The sequence below is a fragment of the Urocitellus parryii genome, chromosome 6, assembly GCF_045843805.1.
Source record: "Urocitellus parryii isolate mUroPar1 chromosome 6, mUroPar1.hap1, whole genome shotgun sequence".
NCBI lineage: Eukaryota > Metazoa > Chordata > Mammalia > Rodentia > Sciuridae > Urocitellus > Urocitellus parryii.
This window is the reverse complement of record NC_135536.1, coordinates 89,506,200-89,530,837: the sequence shown is the minus strand read 5'-3', so window position 1 is coordinate 89,530,837 and position 24,638 is coordinate 89,506,200. Positions and strand designations below refer to the sequence as shown.

The 24,638-nt window shown below is 37.0% G+C and overlaps 1 protein-coding gene and 1 pseudogene across 4 annotated transcripts in view; both read left to right on the top strand.

Moving 5' to 3' along the window:
* Positions 1 to 24,638, top strand: part of Vps39 (VPS39 subunit of HOPS complex) — a 51,708-nt gene that overhangs the window by 2,477 nt on the left and 24,593 nt on the right. The window contains exons 2-9 of one of the 4 annotated variants that reach the window (XM_026390580.2): positions 4,883 to 4,948; positions 9,799 to 9,831; positions 10,317 to 10,381; positions 11,095 to 11,137; positions 13,166 to 13,260; positions 13,682 to 13,780; positions 14,206 to 14,298; positions 17,928 to 18,111. In XM_026390580.2, coding sequence (XP_026246365.1) covers positions 4,883 to 4,948; positions 9,799 to 9,831; positions 10,317 to 10,381; positions 11,095 to 11,137; positions 13,166 to 13,260; positions 13,682 to 13,780; positions 14,206 to 14,298; positions 17,928 to 18,111 — 678 coding nt within the window. Of the gene's footprint in view, positions 1 to 4,882; positions 4,949 to 9,391; positions 9,421 to 9,798; positions 9,832 to 10,316; positions 10,382 to 11,094; positions 11,138 to 12,492; positions 12,521 to 13,165; positions 13,261 to 13,681; positions 13,781 to 14,205; positions 14,299 to 17,927; positions 18,112 to 24,638 lie in introns of those variants that run through there. The other 3 variants (XM_077799571.1, XM_026390589.2, XM_026390599.2) reach the window with 3 other exon arrangements.
* Positions 16,048 to 17,026, top strand: LOC113183555 (RNA transcription, translation and transport factor protein pseudogene; annotated as a pseudogene).

Here is a 24,638-nt window from a genome sequence, read left to right as displayed (position 1 = left end):
TGGATCACCACCCTATTTTGTTTTATACATTTAGTTATTGTCTCTTTCTCTCCACACTAGAAAATAAGTTCCTTCAGAGCAGAAACTTGGATTTGCACTTTGTTGTATCTTCAGTGCTTAGAACAGTTCCTGATTCAATGGATATTCATTAAATATTTAATTAATGAGCAATGATAATAGTAGTGATAACTTCCATTTCTACTGAGTACTAATCTATGTTGGGCTTTTATGAAATAATAATCCCATTTTATAGAGGAAGTACCTGAGACTTAGAGAATTTAAAGAATTTTTCCAAGGTCTCATATCCTGCAAATCATTTCTGATTCTAGAACTTAGTCCCAAACTTTAATGTTTATTCAGAACCTTTTAAAAAGTGAGATTTTTGTGTGTATGTGTGTATCTGTATTTCTGACTAAAACAATGGAAGGCTAAGCCAAAAATTACTAAACAATATCTACAGCAGAGGGAGAAGAGAAGGTGGAATGGAGCGAAGCTAGATTTTTTTATAATTTTAGCTTTGGAGCTACATAAATGTTTTGTGTAATTAAAAAACAAAATTAGGGGTTGGGGTGTGAGTCAGTGGTAGAGCACTTTCCTGGCCTATGTGAGGCCCTGCATTTGATTCCTAGCACTGAAAAGAAAAATCATATTTAAAACTACAAGATTTCAGGGTACCACCCCAGAATCACCGAATCAGAATCTCTGCATGCAGGACTCAGGAATTTGCATTTTTATTAAGTCTGGATGATTCTAATGCAGCTAATCAGGAGCTTATGCTTTGTGAGACCCTATTCTTTGTTAATGACTCAAAGGAAGGCAGTCACTACCTTTTCTATATCTATGGAAGCCATCTTTGGTCCAGGAATGGAATTGTTTATTGCAGAGGTTGGACTCCATTGCATTGTTGTATGGTGCTTCATTAGGGTAATTATGAGTAAGAGGGCCCAGCCTTACTTCTCAGGACAGATCAAGTCCGACCTTGATACACAGGAATAGGTCATCAGGAGCTTTCTAGGCTGTATGTTACCTGTTTGTTATGTGTATGATAACTATTTGTGTAATATGTTCTACTTTCTGATGTGCAATATTGAGTTTCAGAAGACTCCATATTCAGCTTAACAAGCTCTTGTTAAGCTGAATGTTTGGTAACAAGGCTTGTTCTCTGCATTGTGTGTGCATAGCTGTGTTATATGGTGACATGTCCTAGAGAGTGGAGGACTCAACATGAGTCAGGTCCTCTACCTGAGTTCCATAGCCACATCAGATCCCTTCAAGGTTTCTTATCATTAGCATATCTGGAAGACACATCATTTGTCCTTATGAGTTTGAGGTCTAGAAATAGTGTTCCCTCAGCACTTCCAAATGAAAGCTTGCAAAGGGACAAATAACACTTCAATTTTTAAAAAATCTCAGTGGATTTATTCTGATTCCCTTTTATGGCCAGTTGAGTAGCCATTTGATAGGAAGTATCTTGGCAAATAAGCATTTCATTAAGAATGGGAAATAACTTGAATGTCATGCCTAGGAGTTTGACTTCATATTTTAGTTGTGCATTTTCATGAGATTTTTAACCTCAGTGTGAAAGCATTGTGGATCTACTCTAAGAGAGCTGGCAGCAAATGTGAAAGAATGTGCAGAATGAGACCAGTGAGGCTGGAAACTAGACAAGGCTGTTTTCAGGGATCCCTTGGGAGAGGGAGTACCTTGTGGAATTTAAAATGAAGGACCTTGGCTGACCTGGGGAAAAGACCATTGATAGAAAGAAAGGAAAATAGGATTTGATAGGGGTCTTGGGGACAGAGTATAGTGATAAGGATGGGGAAGATGGTGAGCCATGTTTGTCCTTTGTTTTGACTATAGAATTTTATGTGATATAAGTGAACTAAAAGTTTTTTCTATTCCATTTTATTTATATTTGAAGTATCAGTGGGTGTCCCCAAAATTGACTTTATTATTGCTAAATTGCTTGATACAATGCTACATAAATGAATTCTAAACATAGTATCGTTTACAAAGTAGACACTGTGAACTCAATTGCTTTTTCACCATGTTCAATCTAGCATAAATTTCCAGCATTTCATCATGGTTAGTACTATTTCTGGGTTTCTGTATATGTCACTTAAAGCAACAGTGTCTTACTTTCTATGTCCTTCCTATTCTTTAAAACATAAGATAAACAAACATAAAATCACTATCTTTTTCTGGACAACTAAGGACATCAGGCTGGAGAAATATTCCTAATATGGAACCTGATCTGATTTTATAAATATATAACTACTGCCTTTCAGACAGCCTCTGGCCAACAACACCCATCCTTTGACATGGGATGCTTTAGTAAGTGCTTCACAGGATGTGGTTAGGACAGACAGGTTGGGGTTGGAATCCTGATTCTTTGTCACCTATTATGTATGACTGGGCAAGTGCTATATCCCCTAAGCCTCAGCTTCTTCATCTATAAAATGGAGACTTTTTTTTTTAATAAAGGGACCTACTTTAAAGAATATTTGTAAGGATTAGTGAAAAATGAGATATGTGTTTAGCATTTCCTCAAACACAACATATGCACAATAAAGGTTATCTATGCTATTATCCAATATAGTCATATACCACCCACATAACAATGTTTTGGTTAATGAGGAATGATCTATACAGTATTGTATATCATGTAGATTGTGTGTAGTAGGCTATGTCATTTAAGTTTGTATAAGTACACCTGTGTTGTTTGCACAACAGTGAAATCATCTGATGACATGTTTCTGTCGTTAAACACGCATGACAGTATTTTATTTTGTAGATCAAGAGAGTTTATGAAAGGAATGAGTGATCTTAATGTTACAACTTCAAAAAGCTGAGGAGGTCCTGGTGTGGTAGTGCATGCCTATAATCCTAGTGACTCTGGAGACTGAGGCAAGAGGTTTGCAACTTTGAGGCCTCAGCAACTTAGTGAGACCTTGTCTCAAAAAATAAAAAGTGCCCCTGTGTTTAATCCCCAGTGCCACACACACACACACACACACACACACACACACACACAAAAAAAAAGCTAAGGAGGTATCTTTACATTATTAACTTCCCTACATGATGTAATATGGATCTTCCTGAAATGCCTCCCAGAATGTGGTCCTTGAACCAGCAGCATCAGCATTACCTGGGAACTTATAGGAAATGAAAATTCCTGAGCTTGCTTCTTAATCTACTGAATCAGAAACTTAACAAGGCCTGGAAATCTGTTTTAACATAACCTCAAATAATTATGATATACCTTAAGGTTTAGAAACCCCACTCAGTGGCCAAGGCCTTTTTTTTATATATGTAATAAGAGCTTTATTAAGATGTAATTCACATACCATACAGTTTATCCATTTGAAGTATACAATTCACTGGTTTTCGGTACATTTGCAGAGTTGTGGAACTGTGATCACAATAAATTTTAGAACATTTTATCACTCCCAAAAGAAACCCAATATCCACTAAAATTCATTCCTCCTTGCTCCCTGAGCCCACCAGCCCTTAACAACCTCTAGTTTTTCTGTCTCTGTGGATTTACCTATTCTGGGCATTTCATATAAATGGATTCATCGCCTTTTGTGTGTGGATTCTTCCACTTAGCCTAATGATTCCAGGTTCATTCATTTTGTAGCATGCATCAGTACTCTCTTCCTTTAATTGTTGGCTAATATTCCACTGTTTGGATATACCACATTTTGTTTCACCAGTTGGTGGACATTTTGGTTATTTCCACTTTTGGGCTATTACAAATAATGCTGCTCTGAATTTTTGTGTCCAGTTTTTATGTGGATGTATGTTTTCAGTTCTCTTGGGTATAATCCTTGGAATGGAATTGCTGAGTCACAGGGTTACTCTATATTAAATCTCTTGTAGAACTGCCAGACTGTTTTCCAAAGTGGATATACCATTTTACATTCCTGCTAGCAATGTGTAAGGGTTCTAACTTCTTCACATTCTTTATTATCTGTGGACCATCTTTTGAGATAATGAATTCTGTAAGTTTATTACACTAAAACATTTATTTTTCCTAAAATAAAATCATTAAACTTCCATAGGATGCCTCTTAGCTGTTATTTCTGAGGTTAGATACCCTAGTTTCATGTTTCTGCTTTCCATTTTATTATGTTATAAACTTCCATACTTTCATCATATTCTTTTCTTTTGATACTGCAAATTGAACCCAGGAGCACTTAACTATGGAACCACATCCCCAGTTCTTTTTCATATATATATAATTTTTTTTTTTTTTTAAGAGACAGGATCTCACTGAGTTGCTTAGGGCTTCACTAAATTGCTGAGGCTGGCTTTGAACTCACAATCATCCTGCCTCAGCCTCCCAAGCCATTGGGATTACAGGATGTGCCACTGTGCCTGGTCCATCATATTCTTTTTATTTGAACTAAAAGTTATATATCTCAGAAAAAATATGTATCTTAATAAGAAATTAAATAATAAAAAATGAAAATCTACATCTGTTTATATTAATAAAAGTGAAAAAAAACATCTTTTTGGTCTGCTTCATTTTGAAACAGTGAAGTCAGGGACTTTTTTATCCATAGACTAATAAAATAATATCTTGAGCCTAGTAATTGTTAAATAAATTTTTTTCATTAGTTTATTCTCAAACCTTTCTTTTATTTTTCCAGTATTAGCGCTCAAACCCAGAACTTTCTACATTTAGGCAGGCCCTCCACTACTAAGCTACGCCCTCAACCTTTTCAGATAATTCTTGAATATGAATATTCCTTACCAGAACACCTGTTATCAAAACTGGTTTTCTTGACCCTTTTGATGGTTTTATTATAAGTCCAGCTAAATAAATAGCATCACGCCACAATGAATTGACATTTCTCGTGGCCTTTATCTTTTCTAGAGGAATGGCTTCTTGTTGGAACCAAGCAAGGACATCTTCTTCTCTATAGGATTCGGAAGGATGTTGGTAAGTGACAAACTTTTCAGAACAAAGAAAGAAATGACTTATGCATTTAAAAAAAATTGGTAATTGACTAGTATACAACTGTGAAATCATAGATTCCTGGACCATTAAAAGAACGATGATAGGGGGTTGGAATGAGCACAGTGGAAAAATGGGGAGAGACATGAAAACTGAATCTCCAGGATTTTTTCTATACCCCCATCTTGGAGATGGGGGCTGAATATTGCTCCCCTCTTCACTCACTGTCAGTAATAGGAATATTACTTTGGGAATAAGATTCCTGTATAAATGATGTGTAGTGGTAGGGGAAAAATTAGGTACCACTGATGTAGAAGATCTTATTAACTTTTGAAGGGTAGACTAGAAAGAGAAGATGGGTTTGTGTTCAGTTTTACTTCTCCCTCCCTGGCCACATGACTGTAAGAAGCCCTTGGTAATGTCAGTTTCTCTTCTGTAAACTGTTTCACAAAGTTGTTGGGGGCAGATAAAATAATAGGCTTAAAAGGACTGTAAAAATTACAGCTCTGGTTAAATTAAAACTCTAATTAAATGTGACTTTTTCTTTAGTAATGTAGAATGATGGCTAAAGAATCTGAAATTTATTCTGTTAAAGAGTGTCCTTTCCTAATCCTTTTTCTTAATCCTATTTCTTTGCTCTCTTTATGGAAAATTGTTTTTTAACTATTAAGTCCTGAAACCATAATCTTAGAGGCCTGCTGTTAATATCAGAGTAGGTTGAACTGAATTGTCATTATCAATATATTTGCCCTACAAAATCAGTGATTTCCTAGTTTTCAATCTAGTATGTATTTCCATAGTAAATAGCTAAAGATAAGAGTAGGTGTAGAGGCCTGAAGCAAGACTTATATAACTATGGGAAAAAGGAGCATTTAACCTAGGCAGTATGGAATGAGGAAGGCACACTGGTCAAGCCATGTGTGGAGTAAAAAGAGGAACCAGAGGAAAAAATACAGAGTTTATTTCATTTCTAAGTTTGTCAATTTTCCTTTGAATTAGTGGTAAGTAAACTCATACCTAAAAGGTCCAAGTAGTAAATATTTTAGGCTTTGCATAAGATCTATCAAGACTATTCTGCTCTACCATTGTAACATGAAAGTAACCATAGGTGATGTGTAAATGAGTGTGTGTGGCCATGTTCCTGTAAAACTTTATTTACAAAAACACATAGATTTTTGTAAATTTGACCCACAGACAGTACTTTGCTGGTCCTTGCTTTGAATTTTTAGTTTTCAGAGCCAGAATATTTGTATTCTGTGACATGTCAATAATTGACATGTAATAATTAATTGACATGTAATAATTTAAAAACTAAGCTTGTCTTGGATATTATTCAGCATTTAACAGCTATTTTTTTCTTATATACTGTGGGCTCAGATGTAAGTGGTGAGGCGCTGAGAACTAAATTAAAATTTCTTCTTGATTTTTTTGCTAAGATCAAGTAGGAAACTAGAGTATAAAAATGAATCTTCCAACATAGCATAGACTCAAACTGGTAATGTTAGTGTTACCCTTACTTGGAACCCTGGTCCAAAGGAAGGACTGTTCCTTGTCCTGTGATCATGTGGCCTTTGACAAGTTAGTTAAATTCTTGGGCCTCAATTTCCCCATAAGTGTCATAAAAAGTGGTATTAACCTACGATAAATAATTAGGAAATCAAACTCTAATTTGAAATTTTACTTCAGTAAGCTTCCCTTCTCCCTGTATACACAGAGAATAGTTTAGTTCTGGCCTGATAAGGGATAGAAATAGACTTGGGCCTCTTTGAATCAGTCTAGTTTCTAGGTTTGAGATATTCAAATCAAGGCTGACTTTCCAAGGAATGGGAAGGGATATTAAAGTGTTGGGGAAAGCTTGGATTCTGATCTAATTTATACCATCTCCCTGGAGATAAAAAATGTCTCCAGGTTTCATTCTACTCTTATCTTTAATCCAGGGATTAGATTAGTTCACATCTAAGACTTTCAACTCTAGGTTTGTTTCAGTGGTACTGTTGCCTTATAGCATTGGTTTTCTGAGTGTACTCTATAGACCCCAGTGTCCTGAAAATCTTTCAGAGTGCCCACAAAGTTAAAACTAAGTTCACAGCAACACTAAAATATTAGTGTTTTGTTGTTGTTGTTGTTTTTACTGTATTGAGACCTTCAGTAATGGTGAAAAAGTAATGATGATAATTAAAATTGGCCCCTAAGCTGAACTCGGGAAAGTGGTTCCAAACTGTATTCATGGTCATTGTGTTATTTTCTACCAGGTACTCCAAATGAGTTTCTGGAGTTTTGGTTTTTGTTTTGTTTTTTTGTTTATTTTGGTACTGGAGATTAAACCCAGGGGTGCTTTACTACTGAGCTACATTCCTAGCCCTTTTTATTTTTTATTTTTGAGACAGGGTCTCACTAAGTTACTTAGGGCCTTGCTAAGTTGTTGAGGCTGGCCTCAAACTTGCATTTCCTTCAGCCTCCAGAGTTACTGGTGTTGCAGACATACACCCAATGAGTTTTGTTTTTAAGCTAGTTTCACTTAAGAATGTTCTTGTTGAAACTGAAAAAATAATTAAATTTATTAGATTTTGGTCTTTGATAACACATTTTAAAAATTATGATATAATGGGAAATGTACAACTTCAGATGGGTGCCAAGGTGCACAGCTGATAGCTTTTTTTGATAAAAAGTAATTATTATGTGGTTGAGTTGCAAGCTAAATTGGCCACTTTTTTAATGGAGTGAAAAGAATGACTGACTGGTTTTTGAGACCATTTGGGTATTTGGTTGGTGTATTTTCAAAATGAAGTGTTGTTATCTCAAAGAAAACAACTGGCAGGCTTATTGGAAATGACAGAGCTTTCAAGAGAAAGTTAGGATTGTGGAAAACTTATATCTACCTTTAAGAGTTTCTCCTTGATAGCTTCCCAGTGAAATTGGGGATGATAATTATGAGTGTGATTTAAAAAAAAAAATCTTAAAATGAAATGTGCTAGCGTTTGAAAAATCTGCCTGACTTAATGAACCAGTATTTTCCAGGTAATCAATGCATGAAGTTTCTAAATCATGCATTTGTAAAAGATTCAATCAAAGTGTAAGATAGACTTATGGATTTTAATGTATCCAAGTGTGAAAAGTTCATTGATAGGCTTGAGATTGATTCCACATTGCAAGAAATTCCATTTATCTAGTTTCATATAGTATTTAAAAAGATCCATAATTCTCTGAAAGAGCTATCAAAACAGATTAAATATAAGGCTGTGATGTAGCTCAGTTGTAGAGCACTTGTCTACCATGCAGGAGGCCCTGAATTTGATCCCTAGCCCTTCAAAAACAAAAACAAAAATAATAGTTAAATGCAGAAGCAAATGTGAGAGACCAGCTGTTTTCTATTAAGGTGGACATTAAAGAGGTTTACAAGAGGGCAGGGGTGTGCTCAGTGGTAGAGTACTTGCAAAGTATGCCCAAGGCCCTGGGTTTGATCCCTAGTGCAGAGGGGGAAAAAGGTTTATAAAAATGTAAAACGGGCTGGGGTTGTGGCTCAGCGGTAGAGCGCTCACCTAGTGCAGGAGAGGCCCTGGGTTCAATCCTCAGCACCACATAAAAAATAATTAATTAATTAATAATATTGTATCCAACTATAACTAAAAAGTAAATATCTTTAAAAAATGTAAAACAATGCATTTTTTAAAAAAAATAGTTGTCTTTCATTAAAATGTTTTACATTTTGAGTTAAATATAAGAATGAGTAAATAGGTACATATTTTAAATATTTCTCAATTTTAATTTCTAACATAATGAGCATTCATAAGGTATAACCTACATAAAAGTTCTTTGTGATGCTCTTTAAGATTATACGAAGAGGGCTGGGGATGTGGCTCAAGCAGTAGCGTGCTCACCTGGCATGTGTGCGGCCCGGGTTCGATCCTCAGCCCCACATACAAGCAAAGATGTTGTGTCCACCGAAAACTAAAAAATAAATATTAAAAGTTCTCTCTCTCTTAAAAAAAAAAAAAGATTATTATGAAGAGGTCATGAGACCAAGAAGTTTGGGAGTTGGGGCTGGGGATATGGCTCAAGTAGTAGCGCGCTCACCTGGCATGCGTGAGGCACTGAGTTCAATCCTCAGCACCAAATAAAAATAAAGAAGAAGTTTTTTGGGAGTCTCTGCCCTAGAGAATTCTGCTTATAAAGAGAATTGTTGAATGTAATAATAAGGCCCTTTTCAAATATAGAATTTTTTTATCAATAAGAAGTGACTGAATTATTTGTTTCTTTTGAAATGTGATGGCAGAATACCATGTTCCAGAAACTGTCTTCAAGTTTAGGACCCCATCTTTATCTCTTCTGCTGAGGTGCACAAAGTGAAGAAGACTTGTTCAGTTGACATGAGTCCCTGTGGCTGTTTCAAAGAGTCTCCACCAACTTCCCAGGGTTAAGGACACAGCAAGCTGTGGGGAAGAGCTCAGATCAGCAGTGTGAGCATTCCTTCCATGATGTAAAAGGCAGGAAACAGGGTGTGGCTTCAAGCTCAGGCTCAGAGCGATCCCTGAATTTTTTCTAGGTTCCGTCCATGACTGGCTGCTCCCTAACTGCTTGACCCATCAGACTTTTGAAATATGAATTTGAAATACCTACTTCTTGGGGTTGGTTGTCAAATTACAGAAAATATATATAAAACTTTTAACCCAGAATCTGGTACCTGTTTATTACTGAAAGATAGCTGCTGTTATTGTTATGGTAATTACTCTCTATTTGACTGGTGACTTCTGAGGCTGAATATTTTTGTCATCCCCAACAAGGCTGAGTTCACATGTTTTTATAGTATATAACTTTCTTCCCCTTTTTTGTAACAGTGCCAGCAGATATAGCATCGCCTGAAAGTGGCAGTAAGTGTAGATATTAAATTTCTCTGGCTCTGGAGATGGTGTTTGTGTTTGCTCTGTCCGCATGATGTAGGACATAGGGAGCTACTAGGAGTTAGTTAGTTCTAGAGGTAAGAATGCTTTGGGCTGGGTTTCATTGCTTGGGCTCTTATATTTGACTATTACTTTTTAAAAACTGTTCCTTGTGAAACACTTTGCCAAGGTACTTATTTTGTAGGGTAAGATCTTCAGACCCACAGGTACTTTGCAGCTTCAGTAAACTTTGTATGATCCTTTCTGCTGATGCCAAAAGTGCATAAAACCCCTTGTTCTAAAATTGGAGTTTAAAGCAATTCACTATGCTTAGTTAATACTGCTGGCTATTTTAAATCTCTGACTTATGAATTTTTGAAGATTTATAGGAGATTAGTATGAGTGGCATTTTGTTGTTGTAGTTGTTTTTGTGTGTATCCCTGTTTTGGAGCTACAAATGTTTTTCTTTTTCATAGGTTGCAACAGGTTTGAAGTGACACTAGAGAAATCCAATAAGAATTTCTCCAAAAAGATTCAGCAGGTAGGTAGTAATGATGGTCACTAACTTATATAAGGCCCTGCTGCATTAGTCTATGTTTCTTTAATGAAATACCTGAAGCAGGCTGTTTTGTAAAGAAGAGATTCATGTAGTTCACAATGCTGGAGGTTCAAGGACATGATGCCAGCGACAGCACAGCTCTGGTGAAGGCCTCTTGGCAGGACTAAATGTGAGAAGGAGAGAGTGTATTGACAAACAGGAAGAAGCCAGAGAGTGATTCAGGAAGGAACTTAATTCTTTAATAAGAACCATCTACTGATCACTAATGCAAGAATTGCATGAGAACTACCTTAAGCACTTCTAATGGCACATCCCTAATGACTTAAGGACCTCCCACCAGGCCTCTTCTCTTAATATCATCACACTGGGGACCAGGCTTCTAATACATGAACCCTTGAGGGACACCATCAAACCATATCCAAAGCACAGCACTCACCAAAGTTAAAACTTTGATAATGTTACTTATTAACTCTGAATCCTCTTCTCCTCTCCATTTTTACAGGGATCTTTGCCCGTGTATTATGTGCCTGAGAGTCCCTTTCATAAGCAGAAATTGTGGTTGCACATAAAAATGAGTCAGATCCTTATAGGATGTAGACAGGCTCTTTAGTTCCTTTTTAATATTGTTGTTAATGAACATTTGTTAAATGTTGTCAGAAATGTTCAATTGAGTCTAATGATTTGCTATTTTCTAGATCCATGTTGTTTCCCAGTTTAAGATTCTGGTCAGTCTTTTAGGTAAGAAAAAGTTTGCATTTGTATTTCATATGTTAAAAAACTAAAGCTATGACCTAACTAACACTTTCATGGTTGTTTTGATAATAGTTATATAACAATAAATTGCCGTGTTCTGTGCCACATATAGTACTAGGGCCTATGGGTAACAAAGGCAGCATCACTTCATTTATTTAATTATCAATCAAGTTTTTATTGAGCCCTACTCTGCAAAGCTTGAACTAGATATTGGGAATACCAAGTTCAGTAAGACATTGTTTCTATCCTTCATCTTTATATTCTAATCGGGTAGGCTGAGTAATAGAAAAATCATGATATAAGTGACAGTGAAAATTTATAAAAAATGTTGTGGGATCATAGTAATGGGAGGGATTATGCTATGTAGTTGGATGATTAGAATTTCCACAGGAACAAAGAGGTGGCCCCATGACTTGATAGTACATAGCAAGTAGTTCATTATGGCCAGACTTGAGATATGTGGTGGAGAGTGGCAAGCTATTGGTTGAGAGACAGATGGAGGCCAGACTGTTAGGGCCTTGTTTGAAAAGCTGTGGTTTCATGGAAGGTAACCAGCTAGGCCCTTTTTAGGACTAGAAATTTGCCTAATCCTCTTTAGCCCAGGGCCCAAATAGCAGAATTATTGTAAGCTTAAGTTCCTAGGTCCACTGATGAACATTTAAGGCAATTAAATCTTCATGACAACAACTATATATGAGGCCAGGATCAAATTACATTTGTCCCTCTTATACACAGTTTCACTTTCTGTAGTTTAGTTACTGCTGGGTTTCTGTTCTCATGACTAAAAGGCTCAGGGTTTAGTCCAGTTGAACTGGGCTGACTGGGCTGCACAAAATAACCACACAAGAGATACAAATACCTTTTTCTTTGGGTTCACTGTGATAGCTCCTCTGACCTTAAGTGTCTGCAGGAAGAGAGAGAGTGAGAGCATGCACTGACCCCTTTTATTGAGGAGAAGCTATTCAAATGAGGCAAGGGGTCAGGTTTCAGGGGACTGAATCTATCTTCATGACATCCACTGTCAGCAGGTTGACTGACACCTGGGTAGGCCACACCCAAGGACACAGTAAGAGAAGGGGACCCACACACAAGGCACTTCATGGAAGATTCTATCCTAAACAGGGCAAGGGGTTATATTACTAAGGAACAGGTGTGCATAGCTTCAGCCATAGGGCTGTAGCAAGACACACCCATGCATGAGACATCGACCCTGGAACCCAAGAAGGGTGGGGAAAACTCTGCCACATTTCTGTGACTGAGTGCCTCAGTACCCAGCCAGGGAGTGTGACTCAGTCACATGTAAGGTTGGTCTCCCACAAGTTACCTGTAGTCAGCTGTGGGTTTGAAAGAAGAGCGGTGGATACGTGGGTACAGTATAATAAGGTTTTTTTTTTTGGGGAGACCATATTCATATAATTTTTTGTTAACAGTATATTATTATAATTGTTCTTTTATTTAAAAAAATCTTTTACTGTGCCTAATTTATAAATTAAATTTTATCATGAGTATGTTTGTATAGGAAAAACATAGTATATATTCAGTTTGGTACTATATTGATTCAGACATTCACTAAGGATCGTGGAACTAGGTAGCCTAACAGAGACTATTGTATTTTTTTGCTACCTTTGCTGCAATAGAAATCCTTTCCGTGGGTTTGTACAAAATCCACTGAGGATTTCCTTTTTTCTCATTAGAGCCTCCTATATTATAGCTTTGAAAGACATTTCTTGTACAAATACTATATCACAAATTTCCAGACTTGAGGACAGGTTATAAGGGTGCTATGGCAGTGAAAGAGCTTTTACTATATCAGTCCAAATTTTTAAGGAATGAAATATCCAAGTTCAAAAGACCAGGTGACTACTTACATATTTTGTACTGGTGATAGCCCAGAAGGAAAACAAATAAAACTGAAGGTACATCCTAGCAACATCTTCTGCATGTCAGACGGTTACATTTTTGTCCTAGAGAATGGTGATCATTGACAGTGACATTTTACCTCTTCCTAAACAGAAAACAACATTTATGTCCATGACCTATTGACATTTCAACAAATCACTACAGTTTCAAAGGCAAAAGGAGCATCGCTATTCACATGTGACCTTCAGGTAAGTGTATGCAAGATGTACTTTGGACTTTGTGCTTTAATTGGTATAGTCTTTCCGACATTCCTACCATTTAATGGTAAGAATGATATTGACAGTCTCAATCCAACAGCTGTCAAAGAGACTTTGATTTATTTACTTTGGATTATAGTATATGGTGCCAGGTTGAAATATTTGCATTCTCTGTGTGTGTAATTAGAATACCAGACATCTGTGCTGGAGTTCTTAGCTGGCAGGCCTTGAGGACGAAGTGTTCCTTAGCCAGTTGTTTCTAAATACATCTTAGAGAACTTTTCTGGTTGCAAGACTTTATATTACAGGGGATTTTCAGATCAATAGATATTTCAAGGTAGAAAATGCATATTTTCGTTGTCAGTTATAGAGTCACTATATATGCATCCTCATTTGCCATGTCTCTTCATAGCACACAGATACTGGTGAGGAGGTATTGCGGATGTGTGTGGCAGTGAAAAAGAAGCTGCAGCTTTACTTCTGGAAAGACAGGGAATTTCATGAATTGCAGGTATAGTCCATTGGTGCCTTGTTTTATGGGTTGGGTGGAAACTGCTGCCAAAGTTGGCCCATAGCTTGAGAGACTTTCTATGGATTCTAATGAAGTTTAGCATCCCCAGCTTGTAGTTCCTCTCAACCCAATACTCTGGTATGAAGAACCTGAAAGCTTATCCATGCCCACTTGTGATATAATTCTATAGCGTTTCTGCAGATTGGTTTATTTCAGAATGTGTTTTCTTTCACCTTTTTTCAACTGGATAAGATGCACTTTGTCCTGTTCCTGGGTGACTTCTATTTTTATTAAGAGTAGTTTCCTGGCCTTGTGCTTAGAGAATTGTGCTAAGATGAGGGTGAGGGTTATTTTACAGAAATGAAGCATACTAACAGAAAGGTCATGGTTTTGTTTGTTTTTGACCTTTTACTCTCTCTCTTCAGGGGGACTTCAGTGTACCAGATGTGCCCAAGTCCATGGCATGGTGTGAAAATTCTATCTGTGTGGGTTTCAAGAGAGACTACTATCTAATAAGGGTAAAAATCTTATGATTTTACAAATGTCATCAGTGTGTCTTGGGAAAGATGATTATGAGTTTACCTTGGAAAGATGATTACATGCTTCTGAACTATAGGTCAGAAGACCACCTTAAGTAGGGCTTTTGGGTCTGTGTTTGTTTCTCTATTTGTTTGTTGTTTATACTCAGCATTTTCCACAAATAAGATGTTTGTGTAGTTTAGATCAAGCAGAGTTGACTCTTAGTTCTCTACATAATGATTATCCACAGCATGTATCTAATTATTAGGACAGAGAGTTAGAGCTGCTTGTGTAGGTCCAACAGCATTATCATGGACTGCTATCCTAAGGCTTCAGTGCTCAAGAATTATATGTCAGTTTAAGTGTTAACTAAAGTATTTTTGAGACTTTGGTCTCCTGCCCCCTTAAATTTCTTAGTATATTTGTTTTTCAGGTTTTTGTTGTTGTTTATTTCAAAAGCTACATGTGTGTATTATAGAAAATAAGAAAACAGAGATAAGGGAATAAAGTAAATGCAAATCATTCAGAATCCTCCCTGCCATTCAGAAATAATCCATGGAGATAAGAGGTATAGCTCAGCATAGAGCACTTGCCTGGAATGCACAACGCTCTGGATTCAATCCCTAGTATTGCACAAAGAAAAGAAAGAATCACTGTTAACCATTTGGTGTATGGGTTTCTGCCTTGTTTACAAAAATATCATGTTTTACACATTGTTTCAATCTGCTTTTTCTCTTAAGTGGTAAATAAATACAACATTGTTTTTTTTTCTTCTAATATATATACTCTAGAAAAGAATGATATACCATTCCTATCATAAAGCAATCTAAATTCCTTAGCTTTACACAACTTTAATAATCCTTGGCAATTCTAGAAGGCTTTCTCCCTGCTTCCCACTGTGTATCTTTTTGATATATTTGTTCTGTATGTTTATTTTTGGAATATTTTGATTTTACCAGCATTGGGTTTGCAAACTCCTGAAGGAATCACTGTTGTGCAGCTGACTAAGTAACAACTGAGCATATAGGTACTGAGAGAAGTCTACAAGGAGTGGAGGACTAAGCCAAAAGTGGGATTAGGGATCTCAATCCTCTGAATTCTGTGGATTCTTCCATCACCTCCACTATGGTAGGCAAATTTTCTACCACTGAGCTATATCCCCTGTCTCCTTTACCTTCTTGGGGATAGTTTTCTTCTTACATTTTTTATTACATATGTATTTTTTATTGGCGTATTATCATTATTATATATAGAAGTAGAATTCATTTTTAAGTACTTGTACATGCACACAACATAACAATATAATTTGGGCAATTTTGTTCTCAAGAAGTGAAGTTTTCTTTCTTTTTTTGGTGGTACATGGAATTCAATCCAGGGCCATTCCACCACTGAGCTACATCCTCAGCCTGGTTTTCTTTCTTTCTTTCTTTTTTTATTTTTTGGTAATTTTTTTAGTTGTAGATGGACACAATCAGTCAATCTCAATCTCTCTCTCTTTCTCTCTCTCTCCTCCCTCCCTCTCTCTCTCTCTCTCTCTCTCTCTCTCTCTCTCTCTCCCTCTCCCTCTCCCCCTCTTTCTCTCTCGCTTGACCCAGTGCCTCACATGTACAAGCAAGATTTCTACCATTGAGCTACAGCCCCGTTCCTATCCCAAACCCCTTTAGATTTTTTATTTTGAGATAGGGTCTCATCAAGTTGCCCTAGTCTTCAACTTGCGATCCTTCTGCCTCATCCTCTTGATTGGGATTATGGGCATGTGCCACTGCAATTGGCGGGGGTACAGTTTGCTGAAGGTAGGAAATCTTGCTTTAGACCCCAAGCTATTCAGAAGTTATTTATTTATTGACATACAACAAACTTCATTCCTTTTGTTATGCAATTGTGTTTTTTGAAAAATGCCCAGAGTTGTGTAACTAATGTCATAGTCAAAATTCAGAGCAATTCTGGCCCTTGCTTCTCCTCTCCCGGCAAGGCCTAGGGGATCAGAGCAAGAAATGGGGACCATGTTCTACTCAAGCTGACGACTCTCAACTACCATAATCTTTCCAGCTTCAACTGTAAAGATGAAACAGAATTTAGAAATCTTATTGTTTGTCTTGAAGACCAGAAAATCAGAACTACAAGATTGAAGACAGGTAATTTAAGAAACATCCACAGCAGTGACTGGCCCAAGTTCTTTGAAAAGTATCTCAGAGATGTTAACTGTCCTTTCAAGATTCAGGATGGACAAGAAGCAGTTGACTGGCTTCTTGGCTTAGCTGTTAGACTTGAGTATGGAGATAACGCTGAAAAATACAAAGACTTGGTACCTGATAATGCAAAAAATACTGACAGTGCAACTAAAAATGCAGAGTCCTTGATCAGTTTGGATGTAAATAATCCTAACTATAAAGCTGGTGTGATGGCTTTGGCTCACCTTCTTCAGATTCAGCCCATGGTGATTACTTGGTAATGTTTAAGGCAATTCACATTTTGGTTCAAGAGCGCTAAAACAAATTTTAAAAAAGAGGGCTTGCCTGTTGCTTTAGACAAACATATTCTTGGCTTTGACACAGGAGATGCAGTTTTTAATGAAGCTGCCCATATTCTGCAATTGCTGCATATAGAAGAACTCAGAGAACTACAGACAAAAATTAATGAAACCATAGTAGCTGTTCAGGTAATTCAGCTATTTGAATTATTGCTGATCCAAAGACAGACCACCGACCAGGGAAACTTGGAAGATGAATACTTCAGGATTTTTTCTTATCTACTTAGTACAATTGGGAACCAGTATGCATCCGGCATATGTTTGGAAATCAAATGTCATATTTTCAAGGGAGGAATCCCAGAAAATTGACTATGTTCTAGAGATTTACCACCATTGCTTTTTTCTTTAATAAAGTTTGGGAAAGTGAAGGGGGAAAAAAATTGAGCAGTTTTGTCACCCTAAAAATTCCCTCAAAGTGCCCCTTTGAAATTAGCCCCTCACCTAACTCCCAAATCTCTGGTAACCACAGATCAGTTGTCTCTTTAACATTTATCTTTTTCAGAATTTTATGTAGTACAGTCATACAATAGGTAGCCTTTTGAATCTGGCTTCTTTCACTGAACATAATGTATTTGAAATGGATACATTTATGTTGTTTGTGAGCATGGTTTATTTTTTTCATAACTGAGTAACGTTCTCTGGTGTAGATGTATTATGGTTTATCCATTCAACAACAGTTGAAGGATAGTTATTCTCAGTTTTTAGCAATTATGAATAAAACTGCTATAAACATATGCATTCAGATTTTGCATAAACATAACTTTTCATTTCCCTTGGGCAAATGTCTTGGAATGGGGTTGACAGGTCATATGGTAAGTTTATATTTAACTTGTAAGAAACTGGCAAACAAAATGACTGTAGCATTTTGATTCCCACCAGCAGTATGTGAGAGCTGCAGTGGCTCTGCAACTTGGAGCACCTGACATCTTTAGTTACTTTCTGTATATTAAAGAACTGGTTTTATACTGTGATAAAAGTTGTTATAACGAACACTATGATACTTAATGCCAAACAAGGAATATCATGGGCTTTTCTTTTCAGGCTTTTTTCATGCCTCTGGCTAGGGAATCTTGATTGATTCACTTTGTCTTTTTCTAGGTGGATGGAAAAGGGTCCATCAAAGAACTCTTTCCAACAGGAAAACAGCTGGAGCCCTTAGTCGCACCTCTGGCAGATGGAAAAGTGGCTGTGGGTCAGGATGATCTTACTGTGGTCCTCAATGAGGAGGGAATCTGCACACAGAAATGTGCCCTGAATTGGACAGACATACCTGTGGCCATGGGTGAGACCAGCATTAGCTATTGTTTGCCATTTGTGCTGGTGTTGCTTGTCATCCCTATAGCATGGAGTCCCACTCATACATAGCTTTAGTAGACTGCTTCACATTCCGCTCAGTTCCCTTCTTTTAAGTAGACAGTGTTTTTAGAGTCCTTAAAAATGAGATAACCTAGTTTTTACAAGAAGCTGAGTTTTGCTCCTCAGTTGTGGGAAATGTAAACAGAAATGTACATTTTAGAAAGAGATTGTCTACTGCTAGTTTTACTTCTTGGTTTATTTTCTTCCACCTTCTTAATGTTTTTGTACATGCGTCTTCTTCCTAATAGACTACATTTGGAAGTTTGTGGAAATTCCTTATTTATTACTTTAATATGTACAACTTCATATGAAGAACTTTTGATGGTTGCCATTATTTTTGTAGCTTAGAGGCACAGATTGCATTTAGGTGTCAGCTTCTGTCCTACATATTAGATGTTTCTGTTGCTATGTCTGCCTCAAGTTCCCAATTCTCTGCAGTAGCATTGCTTGGAAGCATGATGCCACTTTTGCAATAATTTCTTTGTGGTTAGAAGCATGAACATTTTTATATAGTCACTGCTGTGGAGTGGGGCACAGACATGCTTTCTGTCTCTAAGGACTATAGCTCGAGAGACAAGCACTACATCTTGGATAAAGACAAAAAAACAAGTCACCACTTAAGGTGTTAATTGGAGTGCATTAAAATGCAGCAATTCGCAGAGAGGGAAATTGTTTAGTCAGGAAGACATTTCACTGTATAGGTAAGTTTGGACCAGACCAGTTAGGGAGTTTGGGATCTTGCTAAGAAAAATTTCCTTTCATTCTAGACAGAAAGAGTAATGTGGAAATACAAAGACATGCGGATATGTGGGAGGTCATTACAGATACTGACCTAGCTGAAATAGGTGATCCGAATTATGTAGGAATAAAATAGGCCAGTTGTTCCAGGTCAATGAAAAAATCTCAGAGGCCAGCAGAATCCTCAGTGGTAGAGTGTCGTAATAAAAGCATCACGTTCTGGTGGTATTTAGAGGAAGGTAAATAAAAAGGAAGGGAAATCAAAGGACAGTGTTTTAAAAGACCCAAGATTATGTATGTTGATAAGTTTGGGAGTCCTAAGAGCTTCACAGGCTGCTTCCTGATGTTCTAGAGAACCTTATTTTCCTTTTTGGAGAGAAAAAAAAGTGGCAGTTGAGCTCAAGATACACATAATTTGTTTGAAGGGTATTTCTGATTCCCTGGCGTGACAGTTCCTGTTTTGAAACCCTTGCTTGTTCCCAGTACCTTCCATGGTGCTTCTCAAAAACATTTCTGTGCCTTAACCTACTGAGCCACATTTTGAGGCACTTCCTCTGTGAAGCCTTCTTTGGGCCAAAGATAGGATTAGTCATTCTTTCCAGCCTTCCACAACCCTCTGAGATATCGCTGTCATGGTACCATATCACTCAGAATACAGTGAGTGATCTATGTCCTTTGCTCATATAGGAGCTCTATAAGGTCTGGGCTTATGTCTTGATCCTCTTTAAGTCCTTACTATGTAGTACAGTGCCTGAAACATCAGGTCCTTTTAGAAAATACTTACTGAATAAATAAGTCATTATCTTTATCAGCCATCTGTTCATTGTATGTCTTCTATATGCTAGCCACCCTGACAAGTTTTGAAGTCATAATGAGATCCAGAAAGTCTCTATTATCAAAGAGTTGGGGAGACTGAACGAATAAGATGACAAGCAAATGAGTTTCTATTACAGATTACCTTTTTTTTAAAAAAAAAAAAAATCAAATTAGACCTTACACAAATGGGCCAGATTTTGAAAGGAGAAAGAAATTTTTACATATTTATACTGTTGGCACTAAAGAAAATTGTACTAACTTTTCAAAATGAGGCCAGCATAAAAAGAAAAAAAATTCAATGCAAAACAACATACTTTTGATTTTATTATTATTTTTGTTAAAATGAGAAATATTAGAACTGCCTGGCATGGTGGCACATGCTTGTGATCCGAGCAACTTGAGAGGCTAACAAGGAGATTACAAAATTAAGACCAGCCTCAGCAACTTAGCAAGGCCCTTAGCAACTTAGTGAGACCCTGTTTCAAAATAAAAAATAAAAAGCGCTGTAGATGTAACTCAGTGATAAAAGCACCTCTAGATTCAATCCCCAGACCCCCCCCACCCCCCAAAATCAGCATAATAATTGCAATAGCATTCAAACTGTGGTAAATTTGACTTGAAACTTCAAGTTATTTATTTTTTAGTTGCTTTCTAATCATGAGATCTTATGATAGTGTTCAGAGTGTAAATTCAAATATAATAGAAAAAGTTTTTTTTTTTATCAGAAAATGGCTAATTAAGATCATAAATTCAGCTGGGTGGGGTGGCGCACACCTGTAATCCCAGAAGCTATGAAGGCTGAGGCAGGAGGATTGTGAGTTCAAAGCAGCAACAATGAGGCGCTAAGCAACTCAGTGAGACCCCGTCTCTAAATACAGTACAAAATAGGGCTGGGGATGTGGCTTAGTGGTCAAGTGCCCATGAGCTCAATCCCCAGTACTTCCCCCAAAAATGAGAATATAAATTCATAGCAAGTTAACCATACCAAGAAACTATTCTTAGGAATATATTCTTTGAGGTTAAATTTCTGTGTAATTATGCCAAATAGTGGTTTGCTTTTTTACTAACTCTTTTGTTACATTTAAAATTTTTTTGTTTTTAAGCATGGCAAAAAACACAACAGCAGTTTCCAACATGAGTGTTAGAGGGGACAAGCCACGCAAGGTGGCACACACCTATAATCCCAGAGACTTTGGAGGCTGAGAGAGGAGTATTTGAAGTTTGAGGCCAGCCTTAGCAATTTAACGAGTTTCTCAGCAACTTAATGAGACCCTGTCTCAAAAAAATAAAAAGAACTGGTGGTAAAACATGCCTGTTTTTTTGGGAGGGGGAGGGGGGGAGTCTGGAGGTGGTGGGAGGGTATTGGCTGCACTGGGGATTGAAATCCCGGCCTCACACATGCTAAGTAAGAGTTCTACCACTGATTTACACCCTCAGTCCCTATTGTTGAAGTTGCTGCAATTATATTTAATGTAGTATCCAAGTAACAAATTTATTTCATAGTTCATTATAAAGTAAAGCAGATCTTTATTCAGTCTTATTCAGAATTTTTGTATTTTTTTCCTTTTTTTCTTTAAATTTTTTTATTTATTCTTTTTTTTTAATTGGTTGTTCAAAACATTACAAAGCTCATGACATATCATCTTTCATACTTTTGACTCAAGTGGGTTATGAACTCCCATTTTTACCCCAAATACAAATTGCAGAATCACATCGGTTACACATTCACATTTTCCCATAATGGCATGTTAGTGACTGTTGTATTCTGCTACCTTTCCTATCCCCTACTATCCCCCCTCCCCTCTCCTCCCATCTTCCCTCTCTACCTCATCTGCTGTTGTTCAGTTCTCTCCCTTGTTTCCCCCCCTCTTTCCCCTTACAACCTCTTACATGTAATTTTGTGTAACACTGAGGGTCTCCTACCATTTCCATATGCTTTCCCTTCTCTCTCCCTTTCTCTCCCCTCACTCGTCTCTGTTTAATGTTAATCTTTTCCTCATGCTTTTCCTCCCTGTTCTGTTCTTAGTTGCTCTCTTTATATCAAGGAAGACATTTGGCATTTGTTTTTTAAGGATTGGCTAGCTTCGCTTAGCATAATCTGCTCTAATGCCATCCATTTCCCTGCAAATTCCATTATTTTATCATTTTTTAGTGCTGCATAATACTCCGTTGTGTGTAAATGCCACTTTTTTTTATCCATTCATCTATTGAAGGGCATCTAGGTTGGTTCCACAGTCTAGCTATTGTGAATTGTGCTGCTATGATCATTGATGTGGCAGTATTCTTATAGTACGCTCTTTTAAGATCCTCAGGGAATAGTCCGAGAAGGGCGATAGTTGGGTCAAATGGTGGATCCATTCCCAGCTTTCCCAGGAATCTCCATACTGCTTTCCAAATTGGCCTCACCAATTTGCAGTCCCACCAGCAATGTACAAGTGTACCCTTTTCCCCACATCCTCGCCAGCACTTATTGTTGTTTGACTTCATAATGGCTGCCAATCTTACTTGAGTAAGATGGTATCTTAGGGTGACCTTGATTTGCATGTCTCTGCTAGAGATGGTGAGCATTTTTTCATGTACTTGTTGATTGATTGTATGTCCTCCTTTGACAAGTTTCTGTTCAGGTCCTTGGCCCATTTGTTGATTGGGTTATTTGTTATCTTATTGTTTAATTTTTTGAGTTCTTTGTATATTCTGGATATTAGGGCTCTATCTGAAGTGTGAGGGGTAAAGATTTGTTCCTAGGATGTAGGCTCCCTATTTACCTCTCTTATTGTTTCTCTTGCTGAGAAAAAACTTTTTAGTTTGAGTAAGTCCCATTTGTTTATTCTTGTTATTAACTCTTGGGCTCTGGGCGTCCTATTAAGGAATTTGGAGCCCGACCCCACAGTATGTAGATCATAGCCAACTTTTTCTTCTATCAGATGCCGTGTCTCTGATTTGATATCTAGCTCCTTGATCCATTTTGAGTTAACTTTTGTGCATGGCGAGAGAAAGAGATTCAGTTTCATTTTGTTGCATGTGGATTTCCAGTTTTCCCAGCACCATTTGTTGAAGATGCTATCCTTCCTCCATTGCATGCTTTTAGCCCCTTTATCAAATATAAGATAGTTGTAACTTTGTGGATTAGTCTCTGTGTCCTCTATTCTGTACCATTGGTCCACTTGCCTGTTTTGGTACCAGTACCATGCTGTTTTTGTTACTATTGCTCTGTAGTACAGTTTGAAATCTGGTATCGCTATACCTCCAGATTCACACTTCCTGCTTAGAATTGCTTTTGCTATTCTGGGTCTTTTGTTTTTCCATATGAATTTCATGATTGCTTTATATATTTCTACAAGAAATGCCATTGGGATTTTGATTGGCATCACATTAAACCTGTAGAGAACTTTTGGTAATATCGCCATTTTGATGATGTTAGTTCTGCCTATCCATGAACAGGGTATATTTTTCCATCTTCTAAGATCTTCTTCTGTCTCTCTCTTTAGGGTTCTGTAGTTTTCATTGTATAAATCTTTCACCTCTTTTGTTAGGTTGATTCCCAAGTATCTTATTTTCTTTGAGGATATTGTGAATGGAGTGGTTTTCCTCATTTCCATTTCAGAAGTTTTGTTGCTGATATACAGGAATGCCTTTGATTTATGCGTGTTGATTTTATATCCTGCCACTTTGCTGAATTCATTTATTAACTCTAGCAGTTTCTTTGTAGACCCTTTTGGGTCTGTTAAATATATTATCATGTCATCCGCAAATAGTGATAATTTAAGTTCTTCTTTTCCTATTTTTATGCCGTTAATTTCTTTTGTCTAATTACTCTGGCTAGTATTTCAAGAACTAAATTGAATAGAAGTGGTGAGAGAGGGCATCCCTGTCTTGTTCCAGATTTTAGAGGGAATGCCTTCAGTTTTTCTCCATTTAGGATGATGCTAGCCTGAGGTTTAGCATATATAGCTTTTACAATGTTGAGGTAAGTTCCTGTTATCCCTAGTTTTTCTAGTGTTTTGAACATAAAGGGATGCTGTACTTTGTCGAATGCTTTTTCTGTATCTATCGAGATGATCATATGGTTCTTATCTTTAAGTCTATTGATGTGGTGAATAGCATTTATTGATTTCTGTATATTGAACCAGCCTTGCATCCCAGGGATGAATCCTACTTGATCATGGTGCACAATTTTTTTGATATGCTTTTGTATTCGATTTGCCAGGATTTTATTGAGAATTTTTGCATCCAAGTTCATTAGAGATATTGGTCTGTAGTTTTCTTTCTTTGAAATGTCTTTGTCTGGTTTCGGGATCAGGGTGATGTTGGCCTCATAGAATGAATTTGGAAGAGCTCCTTCTTTTTCTATTTCTTGAAATAGCTTGAAAAGAATTGGTATTAATTCTTCTTTGAAGGTTTTGTAAAACTCCACTGTATACCCATCCGGTCCAGGGCTTTTCTTGGTTGGTAGTCTTTTGATGGCTTCTTCTATTTCTTCCTTTGTTATTGGTCTGTTTAAATTGTGTGTGTCTTCCTGACTCAATCTGGGCAGATCGTATGACTTAAGAAATTTATCGATATCTTCACTATCTTCTATTTTATTGGAGTATAGGGTTTCAAAATACTTTCTAATAATCTTCTGTATTTCTGTAGTGTCTGTTGTGATATTGCCTTTTTCATCCAGTATGTTAGTAATTTGAGTTCTCTCTCTTCTTCTCTTCGTTAGCATGGCTAAGGGCCTGTCGATCTTATTTATTTTTTCAATTTTTTCAATGGTTTTTTTTGTTTCAATTTTGTTGATTTCTGCTCTGATTTTAATTATTTCTTGTCTTCTACTACATTTGCTGTTGTTTTGCTCTTCCTTTTCTAGGGTTTTGAGGTGTAGTGTGAGTTTATTTATTTGTTGGTTTTTTCTTT